The 15,846-nt window shown below is 42.8% G+C and overlaps 1 protein-coding gene across 2 annotated transcripts in view; it reads left to right on the top strand.

The window, feature by feature from the left end:
* The window catches only part of RASGRF2 (Ras protein specific guanine nucleotide releasing factor 2), a 274,601-nt gene that overhangs the window by 150,117 nt on the left and 108,638 nt on the right, over positions 1 to 15,846 (top strand). The window contains exons 13-16 of one of the 2 annotated variants that reach the window (XM_053587375.1): positions 1,007 to 1,089; positions 5,790 to 6,038; positions 6,691 to 7,079; positions 15,675 to 15,803. In XM_053587375.1, the coding sequence (XP_053443350.1) occupies positions 1,007 to 1,089; positions 5,790 to 6,038; positions 6,691 to 7,079; positions 15,675 to 15,803 (850 nt within the window). The remainder of the gene's footprint in view (positions 1 to 1,006; positions 1,090 to 5,789; positions 6,039 to 6,690; positions 7,080 to 15,674; positions 15,804 to 15,846) is intronic. The other variant, XM_053587384.1, reaches the window with a different exon arrangement.

Here is a 15,846-nt window from a genome sequence, read left to right as displayed (position 1 = left end):
TTTTGTTCTAAGGGAATATGTATATTCAAAATAAATTCTTCTCTAACCCAAGGTAATTGCAGAGGAAAATTTCAAATTGATAAGACATAGATTAAAAAATGGAGGCAGCAGGCAGCGCCTGTGGCTCAGTGAGTAGGGTGCCTGCCCCATATACCGAGGGTGGCGGGTTCAAACCCGGCCCCAGCCGAACTGCAACCAAAAAATAGCCAGGTGTTGTGGCGGGCGCCTGTAGTCCCAGCTGCTCGGGAGGCTGAGGCAGGAGAATCGCGAAAGCCCAAGAGCTGGAGGTTGCTGTGAGTCCTGTGACATCATGGCACTCTACCGAGGGTGGTAAAGTGAGACTCTGTCTCTACCAAAAAAAAAAAAAAAAAAAATGGAGGCAGAGAAAATCAGCACAAGTTTCTGAGTTCTCTTAGGAAAGAGAAAAAGGTGATACTGATATAGGGCTTTAAGATGATACAGAGCTTTAAGTGTGCCATAGTCAGGAGAAATCATACAGCACTCCCTCACCAAACCAACATTCAGGGTGCCAGTGAAAGCTGCCACAGATAGTGGTAAAATGTGGGAATTTATTGGCAAAAACACCTGAGAAGCAAGGGCAGTACTTTGCAGTGAGACAGAAGATGCTCTGACTACTCCACACCACCCCCTGCTGGCAGAGAATGAATACAGCAGGGCGCCCGCTGTCAGGAGGCCTAAGCTCTCAAGGCCTCTGCGGCTGCTAGAGGATTGTGATGAAGTGACCATATGGTCAGAATTCTTGGGAAACACATTCCAGGAAAATATAGCCATCGTGTCTGTCTTCAGGCATTTCTGAGGCATTTGGATGGTGCACAGTTTTGGTGTCAGATATTGAATCTGTTCACTAATGTGTAGTGTTTACATGCTGCTGCATGTGTGTGTGAGAAATTAAATCGGGTATTTTTTGGCTATAAACAAGTCTGGGAATGAATGATCTGCCGAGGTTTTCGTGTGGGTTATAATTGTCTGTTTTTTAATTTCACAGTGTGTGGACAATATACGATGTAATGGTTTAATGACTATAGTGTTCGAAGAGAATTCCAAAGTCACCGTGCCACATATGATTAAGTAAGTGCAATAATCCTTTTCTTTACATTTTAATCAAGAACAAATTGGCAGAGAGTCTGAAACAGTGAATAATATATTGCTTTAATAGGATTCTGCTTCTGATTGAAAATATGTTTCTAGACAGTAGTGTCATAATTCATGTTTTACCATTGTAAACAAGAAGACTACCATAGTGGTTTTTCAGATTCATGGTTTACTTTATCGACTCAGCGTAGAACATTTGTTTTTTCATGCTGTTAAATATGCCTTCGCTCAGGACAAGATCCCATCAAAATGTTCACGTTCAATCTAAAAAAATGAAAGTAGTGACAGCCAGATGTGTCAAGGTCGAGGGTGGACCAAAGTGTGGCAGACTCATTTGGTGTTTTCCCAGAATAAAATGTAGTTTTAAAAACAGTTCTACCTTTAAAAAAAAGTTACTTGGCTGAGTGCAGTAGCTCATTTCTATAATCCTAGCACTCTGGGAGGCTGAGTTGGGTGGATTGCTTGAGCTCAGGAGTTCCAGACCAGCCTGAGCAAGAGTGAGACTCCATCTCTACGAAAATAGAAAAAAAAAAAAACAAAAATCCCAAAATAGAAAAACTAGCTAGGCATTGTGGATGCCTGTAGTCCCAGCTACTCGGAAGGCTGAAGCAGGAGGATTGTTTGAGCCTAGTAATTTGAGGTTGCTGTGAGCTATGATGCCACAGCACTCTATGGTAGCCAGGGCAACAGAGTCAGAATGTCTCTAAATAAATCTTTTTTAAAAATTTAAAAATTACTGGAAACTAAGAAATGTTTGTCTTTCATGCCTTTTTATTGGCTGTATTAAAGTATGAACTGTTTATGCTGAGGCAATAACTAATATTAACTTCAAAAAGATGACTTTCCCATTCTTTTTTTTTTTGCTGCAGTTTTTGGTCAGGGCCCGGTTTGAACCCGCCACTTCTGGCATATGGGGCTGGCACCCTACTCGTTGAGCCACAGGCACTGCCCAACTTTCCCATTCTGATAGATACTAGCTACAGTCAGCATCATCCCAGTGGTACAGATTTTAAAACTTATTTTGTCAGATGAAGGGAAAGTATGGAACAGTAGTGTTATCATTACTAAGAAAAATATAAGCTATAAAAGAACTATATTTTACATTACTAGTCAAATCTCAAAAGTATTTTGGGTAAGACCTTTTAAAATTCTAGGGCAAAAGATTCCTTTTTGCATTCAATTTTCCAGGGTGTTTTTTTAAGCATAATTTTTTAAACCAGATTAGGTAAAATATATATGATGCTAAGATTAAATGTGGAATATTAAGTCAAAAGGTGCAAATTTCAACAAGTTTCAAATTCCTATTTTTGACCGACAGTTTTCTTATTAATTCTCTACTATCGGATTCTTATTTTAATATTTCAGAAAATGATACATATGATTTTCTTCCTTTTTGAAAGTATTCTCTTGGGGGTTAAACAGCCATGAAGATCTAACTATTTTAGAATTAGAATGTGTAAATCAGGCAGTGCACCAAGTTATAAACTCCTAGACCCTAGGGCAGCTGTACACCCAGTAAACATACATTTTTGACTTTGAAAATTAATACTAATGAAAACTTTAGTTTTGTGGCTGACCAATTATTGCTGAAAGTAGCTTCTGTTCCCACTGTGGCAGTTTCACTGGAGTCCGCGTACGGTCTCATGTGGATAATCACTTACACGCGGGCTAAGACTTCTCTGCCTTTGGAGGCACAGAGGCAACACTTAAATGAGCTGGAATCGCTCTCCTGCTGGAACAGAAGCCAGCAGTAACGGTACATTAGATGCATTCCCAAGGCAGAAGGAAGTTTCATATATTTATTCTATTTTCTCAACCTCATTGAGCCTGGTTGTCTGTAACCTGAGGAAAGAGTGTGATTTTACAATCTTTGTTCTTTCTGATGGTCCTATTCTGCCCTAAAGGTTGTATTCTTGCCTCCCTGCGCCTCTGTCTCCTTGGCTACATACCAACATTTTTCACAGAAAAAAAAAAAATTCCAACATTTTTCCCAGTTAAAAAGAAAAAAGAAATCCTATCATAAGACAGGTCTTATAACTGACAACGGCATCACTTTTAAAGCACTCATTTCTTTTTAAAACTTACCAATTATAATAGATGATTTGGATTTGATTGCTCAAGATTGCTTTTGAAGTGTTTACCAAAAAGCAGTTGCTATTATCATTGGAAACCTAGGTAATGCATTTTATCTTGCTTGAGATTCCCTTAGGAAATAAAGTAATATCCTGTTCCATGTAGCAAAACAACACTAATTTCATAACATTTAATTTCTTTACTTAAAAATGTAATCATGATTTTGAAGGACAATGGTATAATTATTCAGTTTTATTTTAATTTCATGTTTGCTGTAATATATTTTTCTCCTAGTGTTTTTAATAAACTAATTATAGTAAAAAGCTGCAAAGCTCAAAAATCCAATTTGAATTCAAAATCGTGACATTTAATAGGTGAAAATATTTATTTAAATGGTATGTTGACTAAGGCTTTCTTTGTTTGAATAATATTTGACCTCAATGTTCTTAGAAAATAGAAAATTTTGCTAGAAAATGGTGAGAAAAATGATTCTCTCATTCTCCATTTTCTGGACAGTCTGATGGATTTATAAAAGTTTTTCCAATCTTTTCACAAAAGAAAATTAAGAACCAGAAAAGTAAAGTTGGTTGAGGTTCACATAGTAAGGAGAAGAAAAAGCCACAGTACTTTCAGAAATCTCAGAAGATGCACTTGGGTATTTTAAGATCAGTAATGTGACTACAGCTAACAGGCCTCCCTTAGTTCTCGGCAGGGGGAAGGTGCTCATTCCAAATGCTCTTTTAGGACTGCAGATGAAGTCCTTCTGCCTGCACTGAGCACACTTTGGGCTGGGAAGCTTCCAAGAGCAAGCTAAGAAAGCTATTGATTTTGTTTTATCCAAAAAGAAAATAAATATATAATTTAACATCCCTCCAAGTGCCAAAAGAGCTAATTAAGGGCACTCACAATAAGCCAACCGATTCTTAGCAAGCAGTCAGCTCACTGAAAGTCACTGACCCTGGAGCATATCCTTTAATCAAATGATAAAATCCAGGGCTTCATTGATCGTCTGTTCTGAGATACGGCAATGAAGGGGAATGAAGGACTGGAAGAGGAAAAGAAGGCTACAGGCAGTCCTAGCTGTCCACTTGGAGAGGCCGCCAGTGCAAGGGCTTCAGGGTAAGGGGCAGCCAGATGGGAGATTTTACAGAATTATAAGAGAGGTGTATAGCAGGATAGCAGCAGTGGGCCTATTCAGGGGAATAAATTCATAATATTGCAGAATGTTGAAAACATAGCATGTCACACAATTTATGGATTTAACAGTATTCAGAAACTATATACCCTTAAAACACATTAATAAGCCAGAAAGACTAAAATAAATGAATTAGACCAGGGGTCCTCAAACTTTTTAAACAGGGGGCAGTTCACTGTCCCTCAGACCGTTGGAGGGCCGGACTATAGTTTTTAAAAAAAAAAAACTATGAACAAATTCCTATGCACACTGCACCTATCTTATTTTGAAGTAAAAAATAAAACAGGAACAAATACAATCACACTGCCTCATGGGGTCCGCGGGCCGTAGTTTGAGGACCCCTGAATTATTAGACACTCCATTCAAGAAGTTAGAAAAAGAATAAGAAATTAAACTTATGGGAAATAAGGAAGGAAAAACATAGACATATAGGAAATAATACAAACATGAATAAAATGTAGAAAAACGGGGTAATTGATAAATCAGAGAGCCAGTCCTAGAGGGTAAAATTCCCAACTGTATAATACCAGGTAGGTCAGTCAGTTTAATCAAGAAAAAAGGAGGAAAGCACAAAGGTACAAAATGAGAGGAGAGAAAAAGAGACAGCCATGGATATAGCAGGTCTGTTTGTGTCTGTCCCCCCACTTTTGGGGGAGGTGTCACCCTCTACTTTTTATGCATACTTTTGATATTCTGCTTTGTAAGGGTGTAACCAGTGCTCCCCAAACCCTGAAAGAAGGCTTTGGCTTCATTTTTCTAGTAAAACATAACTAAAGTAGACAGAGAAGAAATCCCCACTGTGAACTGAATTATGATTACCTTCTCCAAGATCAGTTCAGGCCTCCCTAAATTATATGGCGTACTCGATGTTTTCATAACCCTGCCTGTCATATATATATAGAGAGGTCATATCAACATATATAGTCAATCCTCTGTATCCAGGGGGTTTGCTTCTGCAGATTCAGATTGACTGTAGATAAAAAATATGTGGGGTAAACCCCCAAATAGCTATACAACAGTCAAAAGTAATACAGATTTTAAGATGCAATACAATACTGAAATTGCGCCCTTACGAGTGCCCTTAATTAGCTCTGAGCAATTTACGTTGTATTAGGTGTTTAAGTAATGTAGAGATGATTTAAAGTGTAGGGAAACGATATGCCTAGGATATATGCAAGCACCACTCCATTTGATATCTGGAACTTGCACATCCGTGGATTTTCACAGAAGGAATCCTGGAACCGATGCCCTGAGGATACTGAGAGGTGACTGTACACTTAACCAAGCTCTGTCAAATGCTGTGGAAAGCCTAAACGCGCGCATGTGTGTTTACAAATACTGAAATATTCAGTGGCGGAGGAGGAAGCCCCCTCGTGGTTTTATCATCCTGCCCTCGCTTTGCACTTAGGTCTGATGCCCGTCTTCACAAAGACGACACTGACATTTGCTTCAGTAAAACACTCAACTCCTGCAAAGTGCCGCAGATCCGGTACGCCAGCGTGGAGCGCCTCCTCGAGCGGCTGACTGACTTGAGATTTCTGAGTATCGATTTCCTCAACACCTTTCTGCACACCTATCGCATTTTCACCACGGCGGCTGTGGTGCTGGGGAAGCTTTCTGACATATACAAGAGGCCTTTCACCTCCATCCCTGTCAGGTATGCTTGGGATTTGCCTGTCATTAAGGTGGAGGCCTCCTGGTTCCTGGGTCACTGCATAGATGAGCAGCCTTGCTCTATAGAGCAGCTGCTAGGGTGCACTTGCTTGCCCTTGAACTTGACCATGTCCCCACCCCCCAGTAGAAGTGGTAAGTAAAAGCCACAGAGAGTTCCCCAGGGAAGAGGGTGAGAACCCTGAAGTCTCTTCTTGCTCAGTGATTATTTGGAAGCTAACTCTATCGCTTTAGAATTGTCTTTCTTTGCTGTTTTATTTTGATAATTGTACTATTCAAACATTGTACTATTCAAAAATTGTACTATTCAAACAGCCTTGGAAGGGGGGCATCTTTTCACATTGCCTGCTCTGATGCTGTGGGTCTGGAGGAGAGCCCAACTTCTGAATGTCTAACAAGCCGCCAGCGATACCAATGCTCCTGGCCCACAGTTCAGTAGCAAGGGATTAGGTAATTACCCAAAATGTCTGTGCTGCTTTTGCAACTGCACACTGTACACACGGCATGTAGAGAAAATCCAGCAAGAGAAGTGCGAGGATATTGTGGCCTTTAACTGCAGGGAGCCTGTTCTTGAATAACATCTGGGAAATCACTTCCCCTGGCTACAGTCTGTTAGCGGCTTTTGCTCTTATTTTTAGGTCACTGGAATTGTTTTTTGCTACCAGCCAGAACAACAGAGGTGAACATTTGGCGGATGGAAAATCCCCACGTCTGTGTCGCAAATTCTCTTCCCCGCCGCCACTGGCTATGTCCAGAACATCCTCCCCAGTGAGGGCCAGAAAGCTGTCCTTGACTTCCCCCTTGAACTCAAGGACAGGAGCCCTGGACCTGACCACGTCCTCGTCCTCCAGCAGTCCCACCACCACCCACAGCCCTGCTGCGTCCCCACCACCACACACTGGCAAAGTGCCGCTGGATCTTAGCAGAGGCCTCCCTTCTCCAGAGCAAAGCCCAGGATCTGTAGAAGAGAATGCAGATAACCCCCGCGTGGATCTGTGTAACAAGCTAAAACGAAGTATTCAAAAAGGTATCATCCAACATGTTTGCTGATTACACCCCACCAGCCACCTGCTTCCCCGCTTCCTCCTGGAACCCCAGTCCCTGTCTTTACAACTTTCCTACTGCCAACAGTGGCTAGTTACAAGAGAAAATTCCTGTAGTTTCCATAGTTTCCTCTTCCTGTGCGGAACAGAGGGCTAGGTTAGTAGTCCTTATGCCCCTGTCGTAAAAGGCTGATTGTCAGTTGGCTGTGGAAGAATTGCATATCTGAACGGTATTACTGGAAGGTTCTTGGAATTTGGTCAAGGCTGGTTGGCTAAAGAGCCTAGCATGATCTCCTGCATGGAGTAAGTTGTGGGCACCCTCATCCATGAGCTCCGGCCTCAGAGCTTCTCCTCCTCCACTGTTTGCCTAAGCCCCTGTGTGCTTCCAGCTTTCCCTGTGGAGGGTGACCCAGCACCAAGACAGCTTCTTCAGGTTGCTTATGAGGGCAAGACTCTGTATTACAACAAAGGAATAGAGTGAGAAATCAAATCACAGACAGTGTTAATTGCTTATGGTGTAGTCAAATGTTTTTTGAAAATATGGATTAGATCCTAGGGTGTCCTGCTGCAATTCTCTGATGGCCTCCCATTGCACTTAGAATAAAGTACATTCTCCCTCCCAAGGCCTTCAGCTGCTATGATGCTTGGCTCCGGTCTCCCACCCCAGTCCCTGTCCCTGACATGCTCCCTCATCTGCTAGAACAGTCACTTGGTTTGTATGTGTGTGTCTCTTAAAAACACCTCGCTCATTCCTGCCCCAGGGCCTTTGCACTTGTGCTTCCCCACATACATACGCTCTGTGAGATCAGAGACTTTGTATCCTCAGTGTCTTGGCCTGTGGCTGGCATGTAGTAGATTTTTGTTGAATGAATGAAGGAAGGAAAATAGGCAGTGACCTACTTAAGGGTCCTCTAGCCCATCACTTTAGATTCTTCAGCTGGGTTCAATGTAAGGGTTGCAGAACATGATCTTTGTGGCTTTTGAAATCCAGTTTTTCTGTAATAAAAAGAAGAAACGGTTTCACAGCTAAATTAGCAAAGAGCTTTTTTGTTAACTGTGTAATTGATTTATTTATTGACAACGCAATAAAAAATAGGCAATAAATCAGCTGAATGTCCAAATTTCAAGGAGGATCACGCAGATGGAAGAATATACGCTGCTTTTCTACTTTGTAGAAGCTTTTGTGTGCTTTCTAGCTCAGATCATTTAAATAAGCTTCCTGATTGAGGTACTTAATGGAATTTTAACTGGAGTGGTTGTCATCATCAAAAGTAGCACCCTTTTTAACAAGAAATTCTTTAAATTGACAAGTTAGCAACTAAGGAGGAGGAAAGGGGAAAGATAATTAAAAAGTCATTAGAACACCCAACTTCAGCCAAATCATGATGGATTCTTCTTGGGAATAATGAGGTAGCACAGGAGCTGACAGGTGCATCTGGGGTTCCACCCAGTGCTTGGGAACCTCCGTGGATGACTCCTGCACCTCATAGGTACAGTGGCCTGGAAAGTACAGGAGTTTCCCCAGAATATGGGAAGTGTTTTCTTCCTCCTTTATTGGATCGTGGTAAGTAGGAGAGGAGAAATCTGGAGATGAGTCTGGATTCACATGTTCTTTTGAGTTGGGGGAGCTTTAGGAACAGGCATTTCACTGTCAGACATGAGTGGCTCTGATGCTGTGGTTTGATGGCTGGGATGAACAGTGAGGTCTGTTCAAGTCATTGAGTGAGCTCTTCTCTGTGCTGGATACCGTGTGTGCTGCGGAGTCCATAATGACAAATAAGCTGGTGCCTTCACCTCTCCTACTCCAGTTCTGTGTATAATAGGGACGCAACGTAACTATAAGGGCAGATGGGACAGGACGTGTAGGTAGAGTGCTCTGCAAGCTGAAAGGCAGGGAGATCACATCTGCTGCAGCAGAACCAGGAAATGTCTGTGACATGAGCCAAGGAAAGTAGGTATGTGGGTTGGAAGGAGGAGATGGGCAAACTTCTGGGCAAAGAGAACATGTCAGCAAAGGCATAGTGAGAACTACTAATGGTTCATACCACTAGGAGACATTGTTGCTGATGGGACACCAGGGACAGTCCTGTAGAAAGGACCCCGTTACTAGCCTTCCTTTCTTCTTCTTACCATCTGAACTGTTTTTGTGCGTATAGCTCAGTAGTGTTAAGGTCATTCATATTGTTGTATAAGGGATCACTAGATCTTTTTCAACTTGCAAAACTGAAACTCTGTACTCCTTGAACAACACCACCCCGTTTCCTTCCCTCCCTAGTCCCTGGCAACCACCATTCTACTTTCTGTCTCCCTGAGTTTGACTCATTTAAGTAGCTCATCTAAGTGGAATCATTCAGTATTTTTCCTTTTCTGACTGGCTCATTTTACTTATGAGCAAATGTCCTTGTGATTCATCCCTGTTGTAGCACATGATAGAATTTCCTTCTTTTTAAAGGCTGAGTAACATCCCATTGTATGAATACCACATTTTCTTCATCCTTTCATCTCTAGATGAATGTGTTGGTTGCTTCCACCTTTTGCCTGTTGTGAATAACACTGCAATGCACATGGGTGTGCACGTATCTCTTTGGGATTCTGTTTTCAATTCTTTTGGATATATCTATCCAGAAGTAGGATTGCTGAACCGTATGGTAATTGTACGTTTAATATTTTTTCCACAGTGGCTGTGCCATTTTCCATTCCCACCAACAATGCACAAGGGTTCCACATACTCAACAAAGCTTATTGTTTTCTGGGGTTTTATAGTGGCCATGATAATGGGAGTGAGATGAGAATCTTTCTTCTTTTTGTGTGATTTTCCAAAGATTAGATTTTATTTTGGCTGAGGCCTAGTAGTATGGATATTAATTTTTTGCCTTTAATAGAAAAGCAAAAGCAAAATCTATTTCTTTCTGCATTATCGTCTAAACACATGTCATAGATTTAGAGATCCCAGTCCAGCTGCCCTTTCCCTGTCATGATTAAGTATTCTACTTTAATTCGTTACACAGGGAGGGTTCCATTTGGGCCACCAACCCAAGTCCAGAGAGTGCAGTGATGGTCCAACCGTGTGGCGTGAAACCTCTTGGGAGGGAGTAGGAATCAGTAGTTTTTCTGTGGCGTAATACATTGAGTGTGGGGTGTCTTTGTTTTGTGCTATTGTAACAGAATATCTGCAACTGGGTAATTTCTAGTGAACAGAAATTCTATTTCTCTCCCAGTTCTGGAGGCTGGGAAGTCTAAGACCGAAGTGCTGACATCCAGTGAGGGCCTTTTTGCTGCATTATAACATCGTGGAAGATATCACATGGGTGAGAAAGAAAGATGAGAAAGAGTGAGAGGGAAGGGGTCAAATTCTTCCCTTTAGAAGGAACACTCCCAAGATCACAGCATTAATCCATTCATGTGGGGTGAATCCTCAGGGTCTAGTCACCTCTCACAGGTCCCACCTCTCAACACTGTGGCTTTGGGATTAAGTTTTCAACACACGAACTTTTGGGTGCACCTTCAAACAATAGCATTCTCATCCCTGATCCTCCAAATATATGTCCTTCTCAACATGCAAAATACATTCACTCCATCCCAGTAGCCCCAAAAGTTACAGCTGCAACCGAAAAGTCCAAAGTCCAGAGTCTTATCTAAATCAGATGTGGGTGAGACTCAAGACATCCATCCAGAGAATTCCTTTCTAGCTGTGAGCTTGTCGAGTTAAAACACATTATCTACTGTCAGAATACCATGGTGGGGCAGACATTCCCAGGAAGGCAGGGGGAAATCGGCAAGAAGAAAGGAGAGACAGGCCTTGGGGAAGTCCAACATCCAACAACACAGGCAAAATTACACCTTAAGACTCCAGAATAAACTTTCACTCCGTGCCCTGCCTCCTGGGCACACTGGGGTGGGCTTGGGCTCCCCAGACCCCTCAGGCGTCCCTGGCCCATGGCTCTTCTGGCCTCGCCCCGCACATCAGCTCCCGCAGATTAGAGTCTCTCGACTGCTGCTCTCTTAGACTGGTGCTGCCTGCTGGTAGTTCTGGGGTTTTGGCAGTGGCTTCCCCCACAGTTCTGCTAGGCATCGCTCTGCTGAGGACTCTCTGCCCTGGTGACAAGTCTTTGTCTGGGTCTCCAGGCTGGCTGTGACATCCTTCAAAATCTAGGTGGAGGACGCTGTGTCTCCATAGTTTGTGTGCTCCAGGAATCTGCAGAATTAGCACCATGTGGATACCACAAAAGCTGACCACGTGTGCCCTCTGGAGCGGTGGCCTCAGCGGGGGTGGCTGAGGGGCACTGCGCAGAAATGTGGGAAGCAGAGTGCTGAAGTGGCCCTGGCAGCGAACGCTGACACCCCTCAGGCTCCTCTCTGGAAACCTTGCCCTCAAGCTCCTAGGTTGCCTGGAAGATCTCTAAGACGCCTTTGGGATCCTTCTCCCACTGTCCCCCTGACTAGCTCCTGGCTGTCTCCCACTGCTAATCTTTTTCATACTAATTTCTTTAGCCAACAGCTGCTTGTCCACACCCTTGGTCTGCTTTCCTGAAGATGCTGTTTTACTCTTTATAGGGCCAGTCTATGAATTTTCCAAATCTTTCTTATGAGCTTCTCCTTTAATTATAAATTCCACCTTTAAATCATTTTTTTCCTCTTGCATCTGACCACAGGAAGTCCCTAGGTTACTAACAGGACAGGTTCTGTAGGTTTGTTCTTAAGTTGAATTTGTACATAAATTGGAACAAATACATTTACCTATTGCTTGTGATAGCCTCCATTCGTAAGTGCGAGTTGTGTATCAACTGGATGTTTGTAACTCAGGGGGTTACTATAATAGCCTCCATTCATAAGTGTGAGTTGTACGTAAGTGAGATGTTTGTAGCTTGGAGACTGCCTGTATGGGCAGTTGAGAGTTGCCATGTAACTTCTTCAATATCTCTGCCAGAAATCCTTGTTCATTGCTGTTAAGTTCCTGTCTTCCATAAGACCTGGGCACAATTCCCCCAAGTCCCCTGCTACTTTATAACAAGGACGACCTTTACTCCAACATCTTGTTCTCATTTCCATCTGAGAACCGATCAGAATTGCCTTTACCAACCATACTACTATCAAAATTCTGTTCGTGACCACTTAGGTAATCTCTAAGAAGATTCAATTTTCCTAAAGCTATTCTCTTCTTCCGAGGTCTTAGCAGAATCTCTTCACTCTCTCTTGGTGGCAATATAGGCTTTCTCTAGCTTGTTTCTCCAGACTCTTCTAGCTTCTGCCCAGTACCTAGTTCCAAAGCCTCTTCCACGTATTCAGCTATTTCTTAAAGCAACAACTCCACTTTTCGGTACCAATTTTCTGCCTTAGTCCATTTGTGTTGCTGTAACAGAATACCACAGACTGGGTAATTTATAAAGAGCAGAAATGCATTTGGCTAAGACTAGAGGCTGGGAAGTTCAAAATCAAGGACATAGATCTGGTGAGGCCCTTCTTGCTTAATTCTAAACTTTCTGCTCTCTTTTTCCTTCATGAGGACCCACAGGATAAGTTGTTTTCAAGTCTCAATAGCCAGAAAAGAGGAGCCTGCACAACCAATCCCTTCCTAGCTAGAATTAATACTGGTGTTGTGGCAGCTCTGTGGCATTTTTCTCAGTAGGTGAAACAAAGGAAATATAGGTTTAGGATTTGCGGGATGGGGGGTGTCTTTCTGGTTTCTTTTTTAGTTGTTGTTGTTGCATTGGTATATGGACAACATTAATCATGAATAGTTTGAGCAAAGTCATGGATGAACACTTTCCTTCAGTGTCTGTCTGAAATCAGTTGCACGTGTGCATGCACACTCCCCCGACGCACACAGCCCTTTTGTAAGCGTGCCTCTGTGTTAACACTGCTGTCTAGTCTTGGAAATCCCAGTTGACAAAGAAAAGGCAGATGCTGATCTGTGTTTAATTTGAAAGATGTTTGCATTGCTTCCCATAATGTTAACACTTAAAACAGTTGGCAAACTCAAATCAGAATCCGGTGCCAAGAGTTTATACATTTTCTGCTTTTCACTTAAGTATTCAACCCACACAGTCTCATTGCATAATATCAGTTCTGCCTATTAGGTCCTGGCCGACATCCTAGGTCTCCCTCACTGCTATCCGGCTTGGGGTTTTAGGGCACACACTTTGAAAAGTCCTGGTGACCTCTGTCCTGTTTTATTGTTATTGAAATGATAATGCCAGCCTTGTGATATGTTCTGGCAAGAGACCTTTAAATGACGTGAAGGGAAAGAAGAGAAATAGGAAGACTGTATTTTTAGGGATCATCTCTAGTTTGTTACTAGAGAAGTTTCTGTGAATGTGTAGAGCACCGGAGAATGTAGCTGCAACAGTAATAAACACTGACAGTTAAAAAGTAAAAGAAAAAGGAAGAGAAATAGGAAATATCCCTTGAAGTGGGTTGAGGGAATGAACTTCTTAGGGAAAAAAATAATGCAATTTAATACCCCTTCAACCCAGTCCCCAAATCTGTTCCCACAGAGGGTGCCCTTTCTTCTTGTTACCAGGCAGTCCCTAACTTCTACTCCAGGTGCTTCTAAAAAACACAAATATCAGGGCGGTGCCTGTGGCTCAAAGGAGTAGGGCGCCGGCCCCATATGCTGGAGGTGACAGGTTCAAACCCAACCTCGGCCAAAAAACTGTCAAAACCCCCCCCCCCAAGTATCAGCTTTACTCAGATATCCAGATTCTACCTAGTGGTGGAGTCTCAACAAAAACCAAAGCAATGGCTGGCAAGAAAGGGCCAAAGGGTGGCTACCTGTATCTGGGTCCCTACCCGCTCCGTGCTCACCTCGGCCGCGCTGTGCATCTCAGCATCTTAGACGCCCAAGTGTTGCTGAACAGCCCATAGCACTAGTGTCTGTTTCTGTGTTCTTAGTTTGAAAATCGCCTGCCTGTGGGCTCCCGATTTTAGCATTTGTTTTGAGCTCACATCTGCCCACTCATCCTGCAGGCAAAGCTGTTTGCATGGAGCTTGGTAGAAAGGGAGCGTGCCAGGGGGAGACGCTGCCCCCGCCCCCCACGCTGGCACGGTTCCTTCTCCCGTAGGTGACTGTTAGCTGACAGTACCAGTCTTCATTTTCCTGTTCTTCTGGGACTTTCTGCTCCTGTCCAGCTCTCTCACTGAGAAGTTTTCTGGATTCAACTTAATCGCTGACTAATGATTTTTTTCGTTTTTCCTAAGATGACTGAATTGAATCAGACCAAGGACAAATATTTGATATTCTGCTTGTTCTAACAGAGCAGATGCCTTCCATTACTGAATTTTGAAGGAGTTATTTAGAAAATAATAAAACTAACAGCTAAGCACTGATTTCTTTCTTTTTTTTTTTGGTTTGCATCCTGCATCCTTGCCAGCTTTACTGTAATTATGTCATTCAGGGAAAGATTCTAACCATTTCCTTTCCCCCAGCCCCTTTGTGTTTCAAAAGAGCAAAATTGCCATATTTCCAATGCAGTAAATCACATGCAAGTGTAAAAATGGCTTTACATGAAGTCATTCGAGTTTTTGTAAAGTTTGTTGAGGGAAATCTTGAATGAAGTGGCAGAGGAAAGTGGTTCTGCTGACAGGATTAAGGTTAAATTAGCGGAGGGGACTCTAAGTTTTTATTAAGTGAGAGTTAGTGAAAGGTCCAAGGAAGAAGAAATGGAAGGGTGGCTGAAAATTTGTTAAATTTTGTAATATTTTCCTTGAAAGAATATACACTTAGTTGTAGCTTTACCTGCTTAGTGTGTCAGTGGGGCGTCATTAGAAATAGCCCTAGTGTGATCCTAGAACGGAGTGTTGTGTTATTCTTGGGATGCTGGCTGCAGGGAAGAGGTGCAAATGATCTTAAACTCTGCAGCAGTTAATTTTAATTTCTACTTCCTGCTGAGCTATAGCTCTAGCCAAGAGATGCCTAATAGAATTTTCTGGAAGGTTGGAAATACTCCATGTCTGTGCTGTTCAGTGCTGTAGCCACTAGCCACGTGTGGCTACTTAGCACTGGAAATGTGGCTAGAGCAAGCGGAGAGCTGAACTGTTATTTTAACTTTAGTTAATATGATTGACACAGTCACGTGGTTTGGGACAACACAGCTTTAGATTCCTGGGAGCCCACAGGGCTTCCTGGGGCAGGGGGACTACATAGATAGATAGAAAGTCAAACTTCAGTTGGCTTAAGGGAGCAACCCAGGCAAAGAACTAGAGAACCCCAGATTCCAATCTTGTTTATAATCTGAAAAAGTCTCTCTTTCCCCACTTTGAGAAATCAGAAACACTCTGAAGGGTGGGAGGTCTACTGGGCAGTGCCCCTTTTTAAACACCTGCTATTGCTTGGGGCAGAGAGGGCTGGCTAGACTCAGCCAAGTTCAGCCAGGGTCAGAAAGCAAACACGCTTAGAAAAGATCCACATTTAGGTGGAGTGTGGTTGGCCCTGGATTTCATGTGAAGCCTTTGCAAGCGTGGACTACTATGAAATATGACATGCTTATTACAAGCAATGAACTTTCGTGTTGCCGTACACAATACTGACAAGAAGCTTCTGAATTCATGTCCTGTTTGTTAAATTTCATGATGTTTTCAAGCAGCAGTCCTAGAGTCTGCACCAGCCGACCGAGCAGGAGTGGAAAGCTTCCCCGTAGCGGACGCCACAGAACTTTCGCCTTGCAGATCCCCCTCGACTCCCCGGCACCTCCGCTACCGCCAGCCTGGAGGTGAGAGCACAGAGAGGGACATAGAAATGTAAGATGAAAAGTG

Source organism: Nycticebus coucang, chromosome 1 (genome assembly GCF_027406575.1).
Source record: "Nycticebus coucang isolate mNycCou1 chromosome 1, mNycCou1.pri, whole genome shotgun sequence".
Taxonomy (NCBI): domain Eukaryota; kingdom Metazoa; phylum Chordata; class Mammalia; order Primates; family Lorisidae; genus Nycticebus; species Nycticebus coucang.
This window is presented reverse-complemented; position numbering and strand designations above follow the sequence as displayed.